We start from the raw sequence: 20,894 nt of genomic DNA, 5'->3' as shown, positions 1-20,894 counted from the left end.
CTCATAGGGACACCCCCATGAAACTCCGGGGTAAGGCAAATTTTTTGACAAAAATATGAAGTTAAAATAACCTAAAATTTTATAAAAAATTAAGTTTTTTCCCTGAGTTTCTATAAGATGGCCATAAAAACTACAACAACAATCATTGGGTTCAGCACGGTCTAACCCGAACCTACAATCAGATTTGTCATTGTTCTCAATCATTTTTAAAAAATTTATTTTTGACTTCTTTTTTGACTGTTATTTCACTGAATATCAAATATTTTCATAAGTCATGATAGAAAAGTTGTGAAATAATATCACAAGTCGTGATACATCAGTAGTTTCTTGTCTGAAAAACGAGTTTTTGTCACAATTAACCCTAACCGAGTACATGATAGATTTTAATAATTTTATTTTATTATTATTATTGAATAAATAGAAATAAACATTCAATTATTTTATAAGTCATGATAGAAAAGTTGATTGATAATTTTGTGATTATTAATTATTAATGTTTGTTTGGATAATTCAGGCATATTTCAACGCACTTTAACTGCAACCTAAATTTTTCTATTTTTTAAAAAATTAATTTTTTATATTTTCAGTCAAATGACTTGTCTGAATGACAACAATAATATTCAATTAATTAATTTTCAATTTTTTCTTTTTTTCTCCAATATTATATTATTACACATAATTCACAACTAACACACTGGCAAAATATCTCCCTCCAAATCAGTCATTCCAGTGAGATATAAAATATTTATTGTTTTTCTTCACTCAGAAAAATGACAAGAAAAATTCATTAAAAATCAAAGGATATTCTAACATTATAAGAGATATATACAGTGGGAGTGTCAGTGGGGATGAGGGGTGTGGGGGTGGTGTGGGGGTTGTCAGATGAAATGCCCAGGGGCCAGGAACGAATATATGATATTTTGAGTGTTGGTCAAATATGAGCCCAGAAGGGTCGGTTTTGCAGGGGGATATGCCTGTGAAAAGGCAGGAATTGAGGTTTTAGAAGGCGTCCGCTCCGCGTCCGCCTTCTACGAAGGCCACATACTGCTCATAGGGACACCCCCATGAAACTCCGGGGTAAGGCAAATTTTTTGACAAAAAATATGAAGTTAAAATAACCTAAAATTTTATAAAAAATTAAGTTTTTTCCCTGAGTTTCTATAAGATGGCCATAAAAACTACAACAACAATCATTGGGTTCAGCACGGTCTAACCCGAACCTACAATCAGATTTGTCATTGTTCTCAATCATTTTTAAAAAATTTATTTTTGACTTCTTTTTTGACTGTTATTTCACTGAATATCAAATATTTTCATAAGTCATGATAGAAAAGTTGTGAAATAATATCACAAGTCGTGATACATCAGTAGTTTCTTGTCTGAAAAACGAGTTTTTGTCACAATTAACCCTAACCGAGTACATGATAGATTTTAATAATTTTATTTTATTATTATTATTGAATAAATAGAAATAAACATTCAATTATTTTATAAGTCATGATAGAAAAGTTGATTGATAATTTTGTGATTATTAATTATTAATGTTTGTTTGGATAATTCAGGCATATTTCAACGCACTTTAACTGCAACCTAAATTTTTCTATTTTTTAAAAAATTAATTTTTTATATTTTCAGTCAAATGACTTGTCTGAATGACAACAATAATATTCAATTAATTAATTTTCAATTTTTTCTTTTTTTCTCCAATATTATATTATTACACATAATTCACAACTAACACACTGGCAAAATATCTCCCTCCAAATCAGTCATTCCAGTGAGATATAAAATATTTATTGTTTTTCTTCACTCAGAAAAATGACAAGAAAAATTCATTAAAAATCAAAGGATATTCTAACATTATAAGAGATATATACAGTGGGAGTGTCAGTGGGGATGAGGGGTGTGGGGGTGGTGTGGGGGTTGTCAGATGAAATGCCCAGGGGCCAGGAACGAATATATGATATTTTGAGTGTTGGTCAAATATGAGCCCAGAAGGGTCGGTTTTGCAGGGGGATATGCCTGTGAAAAGGCAGGTATTGAGGTTTTAGAAGGCGTCCGCTCCGCGTCCGCCTTCTACGAAGGCCACATACTGCTCATAGGGACACCCCCATGAAACTCCGGGGTAAGGCAAATTTTTTGACAAAAAATATGAAGTTAAAATAACCTAAAATTTTATAAAAAATTAAGTTTTTTCCCTGAGTTTCTATAAGATGGCCATAAAAACTACAACAACAATCATTGGGTTCAGCACGGTCTAACCCGAACCTACAATCAGATTTGTCATTGTTCTCAATCATTTTTAAAAAATTTATTTTTTCATTGTTTTTGACTGATATTTCACTGAAAATCAAATATTTTCATAAGTCATGATAGAAAAGTTGTTAGATAATTTTGTGATAATTAATTATTAATATTTGTTGGGAAAAAAAAGGCGAATTTCAACACCCTTTAACCCTAACTTTATCTCAAAATGCAACAATGCAAAATATTCCAAACATCTTCAAATCATCTGTTTTTTGTTTTCAGTCTCATTCTTCTCCACAAAAAAAAGACAAAAAACATCTTCCGTTCACTCATTCAATCTGCCAGATTTCTTTTCCTCTTTGACAAGGCATTTGCTATTAATTCCATTGGACAAAAATATGTGATTCAAAAAGTTTATAATTTTTTTTAAATAAATATCATTCGACAAATAATCTGTTGGTTATGATCAAAAATTTACAAAAGATTTCCATTTTTGGACTTAAACAGCCAATCCTTGAGGCTTCTTTACACTCTCTTTTGCACTTCTTTTTTTTTGAGCAAAAACAAAGTAGTTTGCGTTGTGTTCATTTTTTATTTTGTGAGACAATCAATGCTATTTGTATTTTTATTTGATTTTTTTTAATAAAAACCAGTTTTGACAAATAGAGAAATATAAATTTTGAAACAGATGAAAACATATTGTGGCGATGCTCTTGCTTATGAAAACAAAGAAATGCCTTTGAACGAAAAGTTTTCAAGTTTGCCATTTTATTTGGATCGAACAATTTCGAATAAATTTGTGTTTTTTTTGAAGAATTGTTTTCTGAGCTGGAATATTGCACCAGCGCTGAACAGAAACAGAAAATCGAAGTGATGAATGCACTTATGAATGAAATGGAAATAAAAGATTTTGGATTAATTTTCACAAAAGAACTGTTTGACAAAATAAGCAAAATGATCGAAGAAAGATTTCCATGAAAAATGCCATTGAATTCTTGAAGTTCATGGGATTTTGGAAAGTGCAGAAAAAATTTTCAGTTATGTCATTTGTTAAATCATTATTGTTCAAAAGAATGAGAGAGATGATGATTGATGAAAATAAGAAGAAAAAGGAAATGAACGAAAAAATTCTTACAGATCTCTGTGAATGCTGTCTAACGCTTGGTTTTGACTTCTCGTTTGAATTCCTTTCAATTTGTGTTCCTTGTCTTCTGAAAGCTGCATTGAAGAAAGAGGAAAATGAAGAAACGCAAATGGAAGTGGAAATGGCATTGTTTGCTTTGAGCAGCATTGGATATTGTGTATGACTATTTCTTTTTTATTTTGATATAATTGATTTTTTTTTTGTTTTTTTGTTAGAAAGTGCCAAAAGAAATGTATTTAAGTGAACTCAAAGAAATAATCCAATATCACCAGGAGCATCATAACCTCACTCAGCTTGCCTATCAATCTGCTTGGCAGTTTTTGATAAGAAGAATTTTATGTGATAGAAATTTGGAAGATGTGATTGTGAATGAGCTACATTTTGGAAGAGAAGCAGCAAGAGAGCTGAAAGAACTTACAAGAAATGTGGATTGGAAGAGAGGGAAAGAAGAGGAAAAAGAAAAAGAAACGAAAGAAGTGATTATGACAAGGAGATGGATTGACATTGTTGATAATTACTTGATAGAGTTCACATTGTGGAAAGAGGAATTTGTTGTGCTTATCTGCAGCGTTGTTCAGGTATTTCGAGCAGCAAAGGATAATAACAAAGAAATAAGAAACCAGTGCATTTATTTATTTAGAAGTGCAGCATTTAACTGGAATATGAAAGTTGAAGACTTGCTGAAAGGCGGAGCTGTTGATGCTGTGTTGGAAGAAATGAAGCAATCGACTTTGGATGATGAAGTGACGTTTAAGTGCTAGGAATTTTTTGATTTTATTTCAATGCGATTGAAAGGAAAGGAGGAAGAAAAAATGGAAGAAGAAAAAAGAAAGGCGATGAAAAAGAAAGTATTTGAAAAGCTGGAAGAAGAAGGATACGAAGATGCAATTGCAAGCTTTCACGAAACATTTCAGCTTCTTAACAAAGAGTGTAATGATGATTTTCCATTGGATATTTCTGATTATTTTTTGAATATTTGAGGAAAACGGGACTTATTCTATATTTAACCTCAAAAATTGTATTTATTTTCTTTTCCTTTTTTCCTTTTTTTCTTTTTCTGTATTGCCAAATTGATATTTATCAATTTTCATCATTTCTCAAGATGGCAAAAAATTAATTTTAGAAGAATATTTTACAGTTTATGTATTTTGATTTCACTTCATTTTGATGAAATGAAAATTCAAAATCCAAAAACAGACACCATTTGAAGCTTTTCAAATTTCTTCTTTTCTTCTTTGAAGGCCTTCCCAAAAGGATTGTTTCTTTCTTTCTTTTTGTCTCCCCAAATCCCAACCAAATCAAATTGCATCCATTGTTTATCCCCTCCCACAAACCCTCTTTTTCTCTTTTGATTTCCTTCATCCTCACTTTTACGTTGAACTTCATCTAATCAGAGGATGAAAAAGAGCTCTTTCAGAATTTGGCTGAAGAAGGAAACATGAATGGCTTGATTGTCTGTTCCGATGATCAGAGATCCACAAATTTCTCATCAAACACGAGGATGAATCCCCAAAAAGCAAAAAAGATGCACTTTCGATTGCTGATGAAGAGGCAGCAGAAGAAAAGATAACGCATGAACAAAGTGAAACAAACAAGTTGTCAATTGATAGTAACTATTTTTTTGAATCCGAAATACAAAAAGTATGAATTCAAAAGGTTAGTGAAATGACACTTTACAGAAGCCAATCCATTTTTCTTCAAAACGATAATAAGAAAGTGTAAAATGATCAGCTCAGATGAATACAGTAGAATTACAAAATAATAATAATAAAAATAATAAAAATGAAAATAAAAATAATAAAAATAGAAAGAATAAAAAACTCATTGCTCAGCAAAACACAAAATAATCATCAAAATTTTGAAACAAAAAATGGCCCCCAAATATTCCATACGAAAAGCCATAGCGCAATCCAACCACCCATTCTTCGTATCCGTCTTCCTCCATTTTTTCAAATAACTTTCTTTTAACCTTTTTCATTTTTGCTGCGTCTGTTTCATCATTCACATTTCTTTTCAATAGCCCAAAAGCTCCTTTAAAAAAATCCAAACAATTCCACGGCTTTTCATCATTCAATGCTGGTCGATGAAGTTCCCCCAAAATAATATTAACAGCTCCTCCTTTCAATAAGTCTGCGACCTCCACTGTTCTGTTTTTCACTGCTCTGATCAACGTTTCAACACATTGCGAGCAAATATCCTGACAATTATTCTTCGCTGCTCGATATGCACTTGCGATGCTTCCAATGAGCCTATCATGCTCTTCATTCAATTCGAATAATGACAAGTAATAACCAGTTGCTGTCAGCCATCTCATCAAAGGAATCTCTTCTCCTCTTTCTTTTTCTCCTTTCTCTCCTTTCTCTCTCTTCCAATCAACACACTTTGTCAGCTCCTCCAATTCTCCTGCTGCTTCTCTCACAAAATGCAGATCATCCACATCAGCCGTTCCCAAGCTTTTATCGCTCCGCAGTCTGTTCATCAAAAATAGCCACACAGATTGATATGCCAATCGTGATAGATTGTGATGGTCCTGATGATGTTTGATAACATCTTTGGTTTCTTTCAGATACAATTTTTTTGGAACAGTCTGAATAAAACACAAAAAAAAGAAAGAAAGTGAAATCAAAGAAAGAAATAATGAAGTCTATTGCGCAATGATTGCCATCACACCTTCCAGAAAGGAATGCAGCTCAAGGCCAACAAAGCCGTTTCAATCTCGTTTTGTGTTTCTTCATTTTCCTCCTTGTTCAATGAAACCTTCAAAAATAAAGGCACACAAACGCTAAGCAATTTTTTTGACATAAAAGAATATTGACTCAAAAAATAGCATTCGCAAAGTTCAATAAGCAGCTTCTCGTTCTTTCCTTCTTTCTTTTTATTTTCTTCAATTATCATCTTTTCAAATTTTTTCCCCAGCAAAGAATCTTCAAAACTTTCGATGCAAAACCCTTGTAATGAATTGCAGAATCCAATAAACTTCGACAGCACAATCGTATTTTCCAACGATAGTTTGTTTGCTTCAAGCATTTTACCAATTTTGTCGAACAATTCTCTTGAGAAAATAGATTTAAATTCCTTTTTATCCATCTCGTCCATTAGTCCATAAAGTTCCTCTATTTTTTGTTTTTGCGCTTCTTCCTTGTAATTTCCCAGCTCAGAAAACAATTCTTCAATTAAAAAAAAGAAAGAAAGAAATTCAACCATCACAAATTCAAACACAACAATTCTGACAAACCTGTAAATTTTTCAGAAAAGGAAAATTTCTGCATTTTTCCGAACATGGCTTTGTCAGAAAGCTTCTTAATAATGCATATTTATTCGAAAAACGAACACAAAAAGTTTAAAGTAATTGAGTGGATATTAACCCAAAAAGCATAGGCATTTCAAATGCGCACACCTTAGTTATTATCATTTGTATATTTGCCAAGCAACTGAAGAGCAAATCAAAACTTTATCAATTATCCTTTTTTGTAATGGTTTAATGGATCAGATTACTTGTTATTATCGAGACTTTTCAATAATGCAACGAGAGGTTGACGATAAAATTTTTCTTTGGAACAGTATTTATTTTTTATCTGTAATGTGATGGTTCACAGGAAATCCATTAAAATACTGAGTTTCGAATGAAACATTTCATATTTGATAACACAGGTGGTCTGCTCTTAAAAAAAAAATTATTTTTTTAAAAAAAAATTATTATTGTTAACTTTTTTCCTTATCCTTCTGCTTATTGTGAATATGCTTCATTTTGCTGGGCGAGTCACAACTTTAAGTAACATTCAGAAACTCGTTTTTTTTCGGATTTTTTGTGATAGAATGATTTAACATCAAAAAATAAAACATGCTAGGGGTGAATTTTCCATTTTTAGAATACTTTTTTTTCAATGAAAAAAATGAAATTTTCGAAAATATTATGGTTATGATCAAACAAATTTCAAAAATTTTTGTTTGAAAATTGAACGATTTTTGGAAATTTCATTATTTGGAACAAATTGATTTGTTAGAAAATATCTTTCGATACCAATGAGGTGAATTAAAGATGTTAGAAGTTCTTATTTGATTGTTTTGAAAGTTTTTTAGGAAAAAAATTTTGAAAAAATGAACTTCTCGGGTATCGTTCTGCTTTAGGGTTTTCCTTCGAATCGAAATATTAGGTTTTGGGTTTGCGTTTAATTATTGTTTATATTTTTTTTATGAATAGTGTTAGGGTTTAAATAGAAAAATCAATTTTTCACACAAAAAAACCATATGTTTCAATGATTGCGAAAGGCGAAAGGTGAAAATAATAAATATTTAAATGAATTTAGAATTTTTGTTATTTTCTTTTTTAAAAATAAAAAAGAAAGCTTTGAATTATATAAAAAATTTAAATAATTCTTTTAATAAGTTGATTTCAATTTAAATTATAAGAAATTAGTTTGATCAAAACCATAATATTTTCGAAAATTTCATTTTTTTCATTGAAAAAAAAGTATTCTAAAAATGGAAAATTCACCCCTAGCAAGTTTTATTTTTAGATGTTAAATCATTCTATCACAAAAAATCCGAAAAAAAACGAGTTTCTGAATGTTACTTAAAGTTGTGATTAACCTTTTGCTGAATTTTCAGAATCAATGGATGTTGTGATCAGAAATAATGTTAATCTTTCTTTGCTGAGCGTGAAAACCAAAGATTGAATGATTATTGTATTTCGATTGAAAGAAAGGAAAATATAACGATCTTTGACCATGAAACAAATTTTTTATTGGATCGAGGGATGAAAACAAACTCAGCTCATCAATCATCAGCCGTATTCATGAAGATAAAGTTCTCTGAAAAATGAAGTTTTAGCAATAAATAAATAGATCTTCGGAGGGAAATAAAAATGGAACAATTCGAGATATTTTGGTCAAAAAAAGTATCTTGTTTTGAATAAAGATAAATATTGCCTGCGAAAGATGAAAAATTTTGTTCAAAGCAATGGAACGGTTGATCCCATTGAAGGTTGAACACTATTCTAACTTTTTTTTAAATATCAGAAGGGAAATAAAGAGTTTCATGGTTTTTATTTCCCCCAATTATTCATGAAGATGCATCAATCATTTTCAAAATAGAATGAACTTGAAATCTTCAAGAACTTCCTCACAAGGGCACATGATTGGATATCCGTTTGAAAACACAAAGTTGGACTTAATTCAATCTTCATCATCTTCTTTTTCATAAATGCATTCAACAACAAGAAGAAACACAACTCATCCATTTCATTTGGAAGTTATTTTTTATCACATCAATCACCATAGAATTTTGATGCCTCATTCTTCTGCTTCTGAATATCCATCTTTCACAACCCAGTTTGTTGACAATGATGCCAAAATGCAATTAACTCAGAATTCTTTCTTCATGTTTATTCTTTTGCCATTATTTCTAAACCTTTGAACAAAACACTTCATGCTCTACAAATTATTTTGTTCGTTTTGAAGCATCTATTTTGAGCAGTGACATTCATCCCTCTTCAACAAAACCAATCACACAAGCACAATCGACGAATCCAATCATATTCATCAGCCTTTTACATTTTTTCCCTGAGAGGTTTTTGAAAGGTCAATTACAGTCATTTGTTATTAGTTAATTATGTTTTGCTCGTCAGAAAGAGTGCAATTGGCAATGACCCGCACAATAAGTTGACAGAAACCGAACCAGATGCACCATTCCAGAAGGAATGTTATCCTTCCCATTTCTTCTGTCAAATGCTCCTATGTTCTTCTTTCACGAGATTTTTAATCTTAAACAACTCTGCTTTATTTTCTGTGTTGATGTTCTTTCCCATTTGCAATTTTTCTTTCAGGTTTATTTTTTATTCAAAAATATTCTCTTTTTATCATCATTCTTCTTATTCTCTTGCCAAATGACTTGGATTTGTTTATGATGGACGGAATCAGAGGAATCAGCAGAAAACGAGTGGATTGGTGCAAACTAACAGAGCAAAAGAATGGTTTACGACAAGCACTGACAGAAGGGAAGAATGGTGATTTTTTGGTGGAGCCTTTTCGAATTGAAGGGAAGGCACAAGCCAGCAAAAGAAGATGCTTTGTGAAGAAAAGAAACCAATTGAGCTAATTTTTTTTTCGAACTATGATATTTCAAAAGAAAAGAAACTTCATTTTCACTTTTATTTTCTTTTCCGATTTTTTTCAAAATGAAAACCATTTGTTTGTCACTCTCAAAAAATGTTATATTAATCGATTTTTTCTTTTTCTTTTTATTTGTTAAAAAACAACTTTATATCAAAAATTATTTTCAAAAACTAAAAATTGTGCAGAAATCATAATTATTACACTCGAATGAACAATCATTGTATGTTCATGTGAATTTTGTGAGGATAGATGAATTGGTTTCAAACAATACTCCAAAACTGATCAAAACATATATAACAAACTTTATTAATGAGCCTATTTTTTCAACTGCTTTATTTGAAAACTGTGCAAGCCGAATCAATCCTGGTCTCAAAGTGATTCTTCGCACAGTATATACAATTTTTATTTTTTATTTATTTTTCTTTTTTGAATTAATTCTGTTGCCAACCACAACCCTGAAATTAATTCACAAAACCACAAACCATATTTTATCCTTTCTGGGTTTGAATTGTTTGTTTAATCCCTGAAACCTTATAAATACAATTTGAATGCACTCAAAGATTATTTATTTGAAAAGACATTGACCACGTGGAATCATGATCCACTCCATTTTCCGAAAGTTAACAAAACAAATGAATTCAGAAGCATTGATTACGTTGATGTCGGATCTTGAAGCATGTGAACAAGGCTTTATGTCTTTTGTATTTGTTAACTTTTTGTGAAAAAGAAAATGAATGATAGAAATGAAATTGCGGTGCAGTTTGAAAGAATAACGTATGGAAAGTGTTTTTGTTTTGAATGAAATTGGTTTTTGGACATGCAACAGAGAGAAGGTTGGAGGAGAGCATTTTGATTTCACGGAAGAAGAGGTTGCGTGTGCTGCAAACGTTATGAGAAAAATATATGTCAAATGGTCGAACGAAAAAGAGATTATCGTTTTATGCTCAGAGCTTCTTCGATGCCTCTCAGCAAAGAAGTCGAATGGGCTGGGGAACAAAGTCTTTTTGAGAGTTGTTCGAGCCATATTGAAGGCAAGAGCAGAAGAGTCATCTGTAAATATTTCTCGGACCATCGTTGCGTTGTGTATGCATTTTTATTTCCTCGGAGATTTGATATTTGCAATGATATATTTTTCGTTTGTTTTTGGAATTGGTGTATAGACGATAGCTTATCACCAGATGTTGAAGTTTCTGGATTTATCGATTTGGAAATGCAACTTCTTCGGTGTGTTTCACATGATTGTTTGTTTCTCGCGTTTTTATTGATTCATTGCCTTTTCAATATATTCTCGAACACAACACCACGCGGAGAAAGATTTTCACGCCAGAAAAATGTGATCTCGAATGGGTTTGACTTCCTCTTGAAATTGGCACAAAGCAATGAATCTGTGATGAGCATCAGCTTTGCACGTGAAGCGCTGGTGCTGATGCATTCGCTTGTTCCCCTCTGCTGCGGGAGTGAGGCTGGAGTGGCTATGGGCCGGATAGCAGAGGCGATTGCAGCGAGGCAAGAGAAAGCGTATCGAGAAATGTTGTTTGAAGAGCAAGTTCTGATGCTCATTTTGCAGGCACAGGGAGAAATGCAACAGCGGCATATGGATCAGAAACAGAAACGAGAAGGGAAAGAAGAAGGGAAAGAAGAAGGGAACAATGAAGCAGATAAGTGTGAAGAGTGGGAGATTTGGAAAAGAGTGTTTAATTTGGTGTATGGAAATTTGGTGGAGGAAATGGAACTGGCTGTGGAAGACATGGAGACTGGAGAGAAAGGAGGAGGAAGAGAAGAAAGAAGAATGATGGAAGAGAAAGAAGAGAAAGAAGAGAAAGAAGAAGAAGTGGAGGATGGCGATGGAAAAGAAGCAGACATGGGAGTATTAATGTTTGGGGAAGAAAAGCAGGGAAAAGGGGAAGTAGCAAGTTTATCTGCACATCATCTTCAGCCACTTTTACGAGGCTTGCTGTTGGAAGATGAGGGATTCAGAATGTTTTGCTGTGAGATGCTGAATAAGTTGCTGAAGCCGAAAGAAGAAGAGGAAGAGCAGATGAAAGAGCGGTTGAAGAAGACGAATGAATTGGGGAGGAAATATGAAGGAAGGGAAGGAAATGAGGAAATTGATCAAAAGCGGAATGGATCATTGTCAAACTGTGAAAAAGGAAGAGAAAGAGAAAAAGGGAAAGGAAAAGTGAAAAGCAGGCAAAAAAGTAGCAAAGGCAACAAGAAAGTGAAAGGAAAGGCAAAAAAAGGAGAGGAAAGGCAAAAAGGAGAAGGAGATGAAGCACTCAAAATTGGATTCATGGTTTATGAAGAAAAAAGAGAAATAGGAGAGAAAGAAGAAAAAGAAGAGAAGCAGAGCAGACGGAGAGAAATGAGAAGGAGATGGGTTTTGTTTGTTGCCAACGGAGGTTTTTCCCAAATTTCATGTGCTTTGAAGCGAGAACTGCTGAACAGGAAGCAGAAAGCATTTGAAGCGGCTGTACAAGGAATGCACGCGTATGAGTTGAATGCTTGCTATTCTGCTTCTTTTTCACATTCTTCTCCTTCTCCTTCGTCTTCCTCCTCCTCCTCATCATCATCATCAACTTCTTCTTCTTCATCATCTTTCCTTGTTCAGCCATTCAATTTGGCAGAGTTTTATGCCTTGTGCATCAGCTGCTCGATTTGCCATTTGAAAAGTTATTTCGATGTTTTGAATGCTGTTTTGCTGTTCATGTGGATTGCAGACACGAAAAATGGAGTGAATGTGGAAGTTTTGGAGAAACTATTTGTGGCTTTGAACGAAATCTTCAGAAAGAACAGTTTACGAGCAAGTCACAATTTTTTTTCTCTTTCTTTCTTTTGACGTGGTGAATTTTTGTTGATCCATTTCTTTTTCTTTCTTTCTTTTTTCTGTTGTTTGGCTTCTCTTGCTTTCAATCTCATTTTCTTTCATTTTTCGTTCAAATGCCATGTTCAATCTCTCTTTTCTCAATGAACAACACTTTCAGATTTCCAAAGTTCTGTTCTTCTGTCTGCTTTGACGAGCGAAGAAGCACTGTCTTCTTTTCAGTCTGTTTTCTTGTATTCCCATCCGCTCGGCCTAAACATGCTTCTTCATCTTCTTTCGGGCTCTCTGAAGTCTGTCAGACAGAATTTGATTTCTGAAAGACTGAAAACGAATTCATTTCGTTCTTCTTTGTCTTCGTTTTCATCATATGCTTCTTCATCTTCCTCCTCTTCCTCATCAAACTCTTGTAATGTGCCGACACTTCTTCTTCTTCACACGCCCGAGCCTTCTTCGCTCAAATTGCCTAACTTTCTGCGGCCTCTCATCAAGCAGTCACTTGCAGACCTTCTTTATTATTCTGTGTGTTGCAATCGAACTTCCTCTCGTGCTGCTGTGTCTGACGCGCTGAGTGTGCTTTCTGTAATATTTGCAGTGTCACCGCAGATTGCAAAGAGCTTTGCCTGTGGAAGTGTGATGGAAATGCTGAAGAAAATGAGGAGAAGCGAAGAATCTGGGTGGAAAAGTGAAGCACCCAATGAAGAAGAAGAAGGAGAAGGGGAAGGAATGAAAGGAGATAAAGGAAGAGAGGATGAAGAAGGAAAAACAGAATCTGTGTTTGAGAGAAAAGTGTGCTTTAAAGAAGAGTTCGAAAGTGTGGCATCAAAAGCTGCAGAATTGTGCGTGGTTTATATGCACAATGTTGAGAATAAAGAACAGCTAATGAACTTGAAAGTGGAGGAAGAGTTTGAAGAAGAAGAAGAAATTGCGATTGAAAGCATGAAAAGAGGAGATGTGGAGTGCTGTTATGCTTCGTTGTGTGTCTTGAGTAAGCTGCTTGTCTTGAACGGAGATAAGCCATCAGCCAAGAAGGAAGTTGAGCGCAACAGCGAAAAGTTGGCAAAAGCGTTTTTCAAATGTGTTGCAGAAATCAAAGAGGAAACACTGTTCTTTGAGCGTCTTCCATTTTTGGATGTGCTTGCTGTTGGTCTTCTTTCTGTTCTGAGCGAAAGAGCGCAGCTGCTCAACCGTTCAACACGCAAGCACGTGCGCGAGTTTGTTTTGAGAGCCATTTCTGTTCCTGAGTCTGTGCAGAACAAGATGGATATGCATTTTGAGAGGCTAGCAAAAGAAGCCGTCCTTGATCAACCTGAGAAAAGCAAGAATGAAATTGCAATCAGAGACAGATTTGATACGGTTATTTCTGCGAAGGGGCTGTTTGATGATGATTATGGCTTTGAGGAAAGAGAGGAATTGCCTGAAAGAGGAGACATGAGAGATGGGACGAATACACAGAATGAGATTCAAACAGTTTCCGATGGAGGAGATGCATGTGGAAATGAAGTTCTTATTCGATCTTTATCATCGTCTTTGTCGTCATCATTGTCGTTATCGTCTTCTTCTTCTTTCGAAATTCATTCACATCATTCAATCCTTTCACTTGATGGATGTTCTTGTGCTGTCGATGTTCTTTCTTGTTTGTGCTCATCAACAACAAAATCCATTTCTCTCAATTTGAATTCAAATGACTATTTAAAACTCAAAAGCCACTTGCAGGCGTTTGTGCAAATCTGTTTGGCATGTCCATCGTCGGCAACACGCTGCATATCGAATGTCACAGCAGCTCTGGAGGAACTTCGAAGTGTCAAATATGATGTGTATATTCAGACGGTGGAGCAGTTGGTGCAGTCTTCTCAGGAACAGTTTGATTTCTACACAAAATCAAAAATGAGTGTTGAGATCTACCGCTGGTTGAAAGATGAAGTGACTAAAACCGAGCGAGTAGAGCTAACTCTACACTTACTGTGCAACTTGATCCCTTCGTTTCCTTCTGGATTCAACGCAATCTATTATTGTGCTGTTCGAGAGGATATATTCAAATACATTAGCTATCCGTTTGAGATACCCTTTGAGAGAGAAATGCCTCAATATAGTGAGAAAGCGAAAGAGTTGGCAGAATCTTTATTTATTCGCCCGTCATTGGCAACGAAGCAATTCTCTTTGTTGAAGAATCATTCCACTCTTTACAGGGAATATTCTTGCACACTCAACATAGCAAAGATGCGAAATGGGATGTTGGCTGTTTGTTTTGCGATGTATGATTTAAAAGTGTCAGAAAGAACGCTGAGTGAACTGATGCCGCATTTATGTTTGAACGTGTTGGCGGGAGATTCGAACAGAAAAAACAAAAATGACAGAGAAAACAAACACTTCAAAGAGAACGAAGAATCGATCTGTGCAATGTTTCTAGGAATGGCATACATGTTTAAAAAAGGTATGAATGGACTTTTTTTATTGATTTTATTCTGTTGATTAATGAATCGTTATTCTTTTTGTTTTTGCCTGTTCATTTATATATTCGGATTCTTCAAATTTCAAACTCCGAAATTATGTGGGCATTATGAAACGTTTTTTTAGGTTATCGTTTCGCAGTTGGAAAGCTCTTTGCTGACAAAAGAGCTTATAAAATGATTGAAACATGCTGCAAGCAAACACTTCATCCATATACTCTGAGCAATATCGGGTTGTTTTTGAGGGAAATAGCGAGACACTGGTCAGGAAAGTTAAACAGCGATTTTATTCAACTGCTTGAAATTTGGGGAAGAGATGTGCAGAAAAGCATGAAAGCAATAAAGCCACATTTCCGTGAAGTGCTAGGGATTGTTTGTTTGGACATTGCAGTTAATGGATCTTTTCATTCAATTCCTCTTGAGGTGTCGAAAAAGTTGATGGAGTTGGGCTCAAAAATGCTTGCAGCACCAACAATTTTTGTTGCTGAAGCTATGCATAAATGGTCTCCGTCACATGTACAGTTGAGTTCTAGTGCTGCAACATTGCACATGAATTGCATGATTTCTTTTGGCATCTCTTATTATCGCTTGGCAGTGTACAATTCTTTGGTCAATGTTATTAAATATGCAGAAAAATATCAGCTTTTGAGGTATTTTTTGGAGGTGATGGAAGAACAGGGAATGGAGGATGTCATCTATGCGAAGTGTTGTTTGGACGGTTGGATCGAATCATTCAAATACCTTGTTAATGCTTTCATGCGTTTCAAAAAGGCTGAAGGGTGAAGGGATCAGTCATGCTAAAGGAATATGTTTGTTTTTTCTCTTCACCAGCATGTTTCTTGCAGATGTGCTGCCTTCCAAAATGATTTGTTGAAATATGTTTTTTTCTGTGTATTTTTCAAGATGAAGCTCAATAACGCTTTCTTTTCCTTTCCTTTCTTTTCAACATTATCATTTCATGGTTTATGTTGAAATTATTGTAATTTATTGTAACTATAGTTATTTGATTCGCAATAATCGTTAAATAATACAAAAAAATTGAGATTCATAGGAGTAATTAGAATTAATCCAAACAAACATGTATCATCATTTCTCTTCAGTCTTTAAATCTCTATTTTATTTTTCAGACAACGAGTTTGTGTCTGGAAGCACCCAATTCAAAAAGGAAGGGATGAAGATTTGATAAAATACTGCCCAATCTCCAAAACCAACTTCCTCCATCTTTTTAAGATATATTATTCAATCTCACTTGCTTCCACACAAAGCTTCTTTAGATTGCTGTCATTCTTGCCTTTTTTATCTCTCCTCAATTGAAAATCCCAAAAATACTCATTTCTCATCAAAATCCATCTCGCAATAATCCACTCTTAATTCCTTCCATTCCATTCTGTTCTTCCAATTTTTTTCTTTTTCTCCATTTTCTTTTTCATTTTAAAAAAATCGCAAAATTTTGAAATGACAAATGTGTTGCGAGATTAATTTTATTTTTTATTTTATTTTATTTTATTTTATTTTTTTGAACAAAAAACAACAACATAATGCCAAAACTCAAATAGAATGCAAAGAGCATTGAATAACAAAAAAAGAAAAAAAATCATAAAAAAGACTGAAAGGAATACAAACAGCCAAAATGTTTTCAATATTCCACAAAAAAGCAAAGAAAAGAAAATCATTCATTTTCTTTCTCTAAATATACGGCTATTATTCTTTTAGTTAAGAAGTCCAATTGCTCGCAAGAAAAACCTAGTTGTTGCAGAGCCAAAAGGACATTCGCCATCATTGAAAATTTGGCTTCCCTGATGAAGCCATCTTCGCATCGAAGAATGTTTTTAAAAGAGACTGTGCATCGAGTTTGTTGTTTCACAAAAAGACAGATTTCCACCTTGAAGTCTCAGCACCATGTGAAGCGTTGATTCTTTCTGCACATAGTAATCTCCAATAGTTTTTTCATCCGCGAGTTGCTTGGCAGAATAAATGATTCTTTGCTCAATCACTGGAATTTTTGACACTTCCTCAATTTGCTTCTTTGTTTTTAAAATTGTATCTTCATTCGACACTTTCAAAATGAAAACTCTTCCTAGTACTGTCGTTACAAAAATATGGAATTTTTCTTTTGAAGTGGACATTCTTGTGATAAAAAAATTTGAATTTTATGCGATTCCGGATTCATCGCAACCCATATCAAATATTTGTGAGATATTTGATGGATCATATTTTTCTCGGAAAGAAAAGAGGATCTGAACTTTTCCTCGAGCTTCTCGAACACACCTCGGCTTTTGCAGGCATTTTCTTTGTTTTGGAGTTGGAGACTTTTTTCGAGTTGTTGGGCAACAACAAATTGTTTTATGAATGGCCAATGCGTTTGTGGCATTTTATCGTCATTTTTATTGTGCAATAATGTGATGTATATTTATTTCACAATTTTTCCTTTTCCACCAGAAACTTGAAAGGATGCGAATCCGGAAAGGGATGCTTTTCGAATGCTTTGAAAATGCATTATCTGCTTCATTATTTCCCTGGGGGATTGCACAGCCATCGCTGAAGGAGGTACAATAATATTATTGTTGGATGCGAACAGTTGGATGTTTGTAATATTTTTTATTTTATTTTATATTATTTTTTATTGAAGATGTTTTCATTTGAATCCATATCGAAATAGCGAATCCATCAAAGCTTATAAATTTGCAGTTCATGTTCACCAAGGTCGAATGCCGAGTTGTGGACCTAATGCTACCTTATACGCAGCACGTACTCAAACACAAGAATTTATTTGTAAAATGTTTTTGATTCAATACACAATGTGTCGAAATACGTGAAAAATGCCAATGGACGAGGCCGAAATTAACGAGGTTGGGAGGCTATGAACATGAAAAGGATGAGTGATCAATCTGTATGAAACGGGGCCTTTTTGAAGAAGGAGAGGACATTTTGAAGAATTTGGTTGAGAAATTTAGGGAGATGAATTGAATGGAAAAGGAGCGAAAAGGAATGAAACAGGAGATTTGCGGCTGTTGCAGCTGAGCAAAGCGAATTTCTTGGGAGAAGAAAGGGCGAGACATTTCATTTATGGACTGAGGAGTGCGATTAAACAGCATTTTATTTCTTTGTTAGAAAGCCGAAAATACAAGAGATAATCAGGCAGTTTAGCGTAATACGGGCAGCTGGATATGAACAATAGGCAAAATGGATTTGAATCGATTTACCCTCATCTTTGGCTTTATGTTATTGAGAATTATCCACTGGAGCAGAAAATGAGGTTGAGATGCTGAAGCTATTCTCCAACTGAAAATATCAGGCATTTGAGTTCGACGATAACATATTCTTCTTCAACTTTTTCTTCGTCTTCTACACCTTCTTCGCCTTCTTCTTCTCTGACGTTTTTTCTCACTTGACATTAGACAGTATTGTATTACCGATGTATTTATGCAGCTCAATTCAGCGAAACCACAAATTGAAACAAAAATTACTTCATTACATTTCCTTCTCAACGGTCAATTTTTAATTGCGACCTCATTTCATTTTTCATTCATTATTCTGTTGATGAAAAAAGGACTTCTAAACGAATTCATTTCATTTCATTTTCATCGTATTCTTCTTCAACGCCTTCATCGATGAAAAACAATAATAATGTTGAGTTTTTCATTACATTTTACTCCCGTCAAATTCAGAGCCAAGCCTCGTCTTTCATTTAAATTCAGAAGCACAAACAAATATTCATTCTATTGCAATATGCAGCCAAGTTTTAATAGCAATAGATGTGATTTCGAGTCGAAAAAATCCGATCAGAAAACGCGAAACTAAAAATGGAGATTACATCTGGATTTTTCATTCGGAAGCTGAAAGAGGCGCAGATTAAAAAGAAAGAGTGTTAGAGCAATTCTTTTATGAAATGGATGAGTCAAAAATTGCGTTCGCCAGGTTACACAACGACGCACGCCTTCAACATGTCGCAGAAGATGAAACGATGAGGGAAACTTATTTGTTTGAAAAGGCATATTTAATGGAAAATTCTATGAAACTTGAGAATAAATGCCCGACATGCAATGTTGATTTCATCAAATACACATATTAGACGTATTCTTCAATTTTGTATAACATCTCCCCAACTTTCTTCGACCTTGCCGTCACTTGCACCAATCCACCGACAAGTCAGCTGATGAAATGATTTCTGCCTTATGATCTGCACCTTCTTCAGAAGACCCTCTGCATTGAGTGTGCTCTTGCAGTGCATCTTTGATAGCCAGCAATACATTTCTTTGATGTCAAGATGACTATCCACGTATTCATTGTCAGCTGCATTCTCGTAGAGAAATAGAAACAAATCGACATTCCAATCACCGAATGCTTCTGTTCTGTAATGTCCAACAGCCGAGTTGTCTTTCTGAGTGATGTTTCCCATGAAGGCGAACAAGGGTTCCTTCACAGAAGCGACAAGGGATTCGCACACAAAATACATATCTCTTCCGACGCTGGCCTTGTTGGCTGAAAACACGATATTGGTGATGGAAAAGGTTGTGGATGACACTTCTGAATCATCCTTGTACTCGATCATGAGGGCACCGCCTTTTCCTCCAGAACTTGTATCCTCACTCACACAGCAGCTGGAGAAGGCTGTGTCACTCACTGAAAAGGAGTTGGCAGGTACTGATGAGGCGAATGAGATGCATCCGCCATTGGTTGCAGTCTGTTGGTGTTGTGGAGCTGAGTCGATGCTGGTGATTGTGCAGTTGGTGAGTGAGAGGGAGGTAGCAGAGGAAAAAACACAGCTGGCGGGAGTGGCAGTGGAGGTGATATCGGTGATGTTGGAGGAGTTGAGGGTGAGGGGAGCGGTGAGGGAGGTGAGGTGGAAGATGCTTTGGCTATTGAGGGTGAGTTGGGTGATTGCTGTGTTGTTGAGGGAGAGGGAGTTAATCATGAGAAGAAAAAGAATGAACATCAAAAGAAGCAATAACCAATCAAATTTTTTTGGTATTTAAGGAGTGGCAAAATTGTGTTGTGAGAAAAATGATAAAGAGAGTGTTGAAAAAGGAAGTTGAAAGAATTGCAACATTATTGAAAGGAGAATTTGGTTGATGCAAAATTGAAAAGAAAAAAAGAAAAATTGAGAATGGACGAGGATGAGTTAAAAATATTTTTAGATTTTACTTTGAAAAATAGAGAAAGAGAGAGAATTCATTAGAGGAAAAGAATTATTTTCAGTTTCATCGCTTAAAGTTTTGCATTCAAGAGTCTGTTAAAAAAGATGGATCAGAGAATCCGGATGAATGTGTTATTGAAAGTGCTGCTTGAATTGAAAGAATTTAAGAAAGTTAGTCGTTTTAATTTTATTTTGTAGATCTTTCATATAACTATTTTTTCAAATAATTTTTCTTTATTTCTCTCTCCCCCTTTTATTTCTTCTTAGCAAAACACAAAATGGAACAAAAGATGTTCCACAACTGGTTTTTTATCTTTCATTTGTTTGTTTTTAAACTTTCACGTTCTCCTCAAAACCTTTGGTTTTTCAATATTTCAATCATTTTAAAAATGCAGATTAATTTATTCATTTTTCATCTAAAGTTGAAACATGTGATATTTTTGGAAAATAAAACTTTTGATATAAGGCTGCTTTTAGGGTACCTAAAAAATTAAAAACAAGATTTACGAAAAGGGTAAATGTTTTCAAGTGAACTTTCATTAATACTCTTTGGTGTTTATTATATGTTTTGTTTATCATTTAACTTTTTCAGGGTTTTATTTCTCAAAAACAACTGTCCTTAAACTGAATTTTTGTATAATCTTTTTGATAAATTAATTAAATAACAATAAAAAGACATTTTCAGGTTTTTAAATTTGAATATATTTGCAATTTGCAATTGTTTGGGTTGAAAATAACTCTGTTTAAGCATTTTGATGAAGTTTGAAAAAAGCCTCGAAAAACTTGAGATTTGAAAAAAAAAACAATTCAATCATTTTTTGTTTTGATCAATACGTTATTATTTTCCTAAAGTATTTTTAACATCTTCACATCACATTTTTCAGCTGTTCATTCATGGATTTAACGAAAAAATGGGGTTAACTTGAAGTTTCCTCGGCATAATCGCGTTATATCGGACAACGAAAATTTCAGTTTTTTTGAGTCT

General features: G+C 34.1%; 4 protein-coding genes across 4 annotated transcripts; 3 read left to right on the top strand and 1 right to left on the bottom strand.

The window, feature by feature from the left end:
• Positions 1 to 3,320: 3,320 nt before the first annotated feature.
• MONOS_14022 (uncharacterized protein) lies at positions 3,321 to 4,152 on the top strand (the record flags this gene model as incomplete). Its single annotated transcript, XM_067866786.1, has 2 exons — positions 3,321 to 3,548; positions 3,607 to 4,152. 2 exons carry the CDS (start codon positions 3,321 to 3,323, stop codon positions 4,150 to 4,152), a joined length of 774 nt encoding a protein of 257 aa, XP_067718877.1.
• Positions 4,153 to 5,219: 1,067 nt separating this feature from the next.
• On the bottom strand, positions 5,220 to 5,870 carry MONOS_14021 (uncharacterized protein; the record flags this gene model as incomplete). The annotated part of the gene is made up of 1 exon (XM_067866785.1): positions 5,220 to 5,870. The coding sequence occupies one exon, from the start codon at positions 5,868 to 5,870 to the stop codon at positions 5,220 to 5,222; it is 651 nt and encodes a 216-aa protein (XP_067718876.1).
• Positions 5,871 to 9,797: 3,927 nt separating this feature from the next.
• On the top strand, positions 9,798 to 15,555 carry MONOS_14020 (uncharacterized protein; the record flags this gene model as incomplete). Its single annotated transcript, XM_067866784.1, has 8 exons — positions 9,798 to 9,893; positions 10,082 to 10,178; positions 10,232 to 10,278; positions 10,331 to 10,587; positions 10,665 to 10,728; positions 10,819 to 12,296; positions 12,486 to 14,756; positions 14,900 to 15,555. The coding sequence occupies exons 2-8, from the start codon at positions 10,101 to 10,103 to the stop codon at positions 15,553 to 15,555; spliced, it is 4,851 nt and encodes a 1,616-aa protein (XP_067718875.1). The 5' UTR covers positions 9,798 to 9,893; positions 10,082 to 10,100.
• A 3,605-nt stretch (positions 15,556 to 19,160) lies between these two features.
• On the top strand, positions 19,161 to 19,845 carry MONOS_14019 (uncharacterized protein; the record flags this gene model as incomplete). The annotated part of the gene is made up of 2 exons (XM_067866782.1): positions 19,161 to 19,610; positions 19,750 to 19,845. 2 exons carry the CDS (start codon positions 19,161 to 19,163, stop codon positions 19,843 to 19,845), a joined length of 546 nt encoding a protein of 181 aa, XP_067718874.1.
• Positions 19,846 to 20,894: the final 1,049 nt, after the last annotated feature.

The sequence above is a fragment of the Monocercomonoides exilis genome, assembly GCF_001643675.1.
Source record: "Monocercomonoides exilis strain PA203 chromosome Unknown scaffold70-226867, whole genome shotgun sequence".
Lineage (NCBI taxonomy): Eukaryota > Preaxostyla > Oxymonadida > Polymastigidae > Monocercomonoides > Monocercomonoides exilis.
This window is presented reverse-complemented; position numbering and strand designations above follow the sequence as displayed.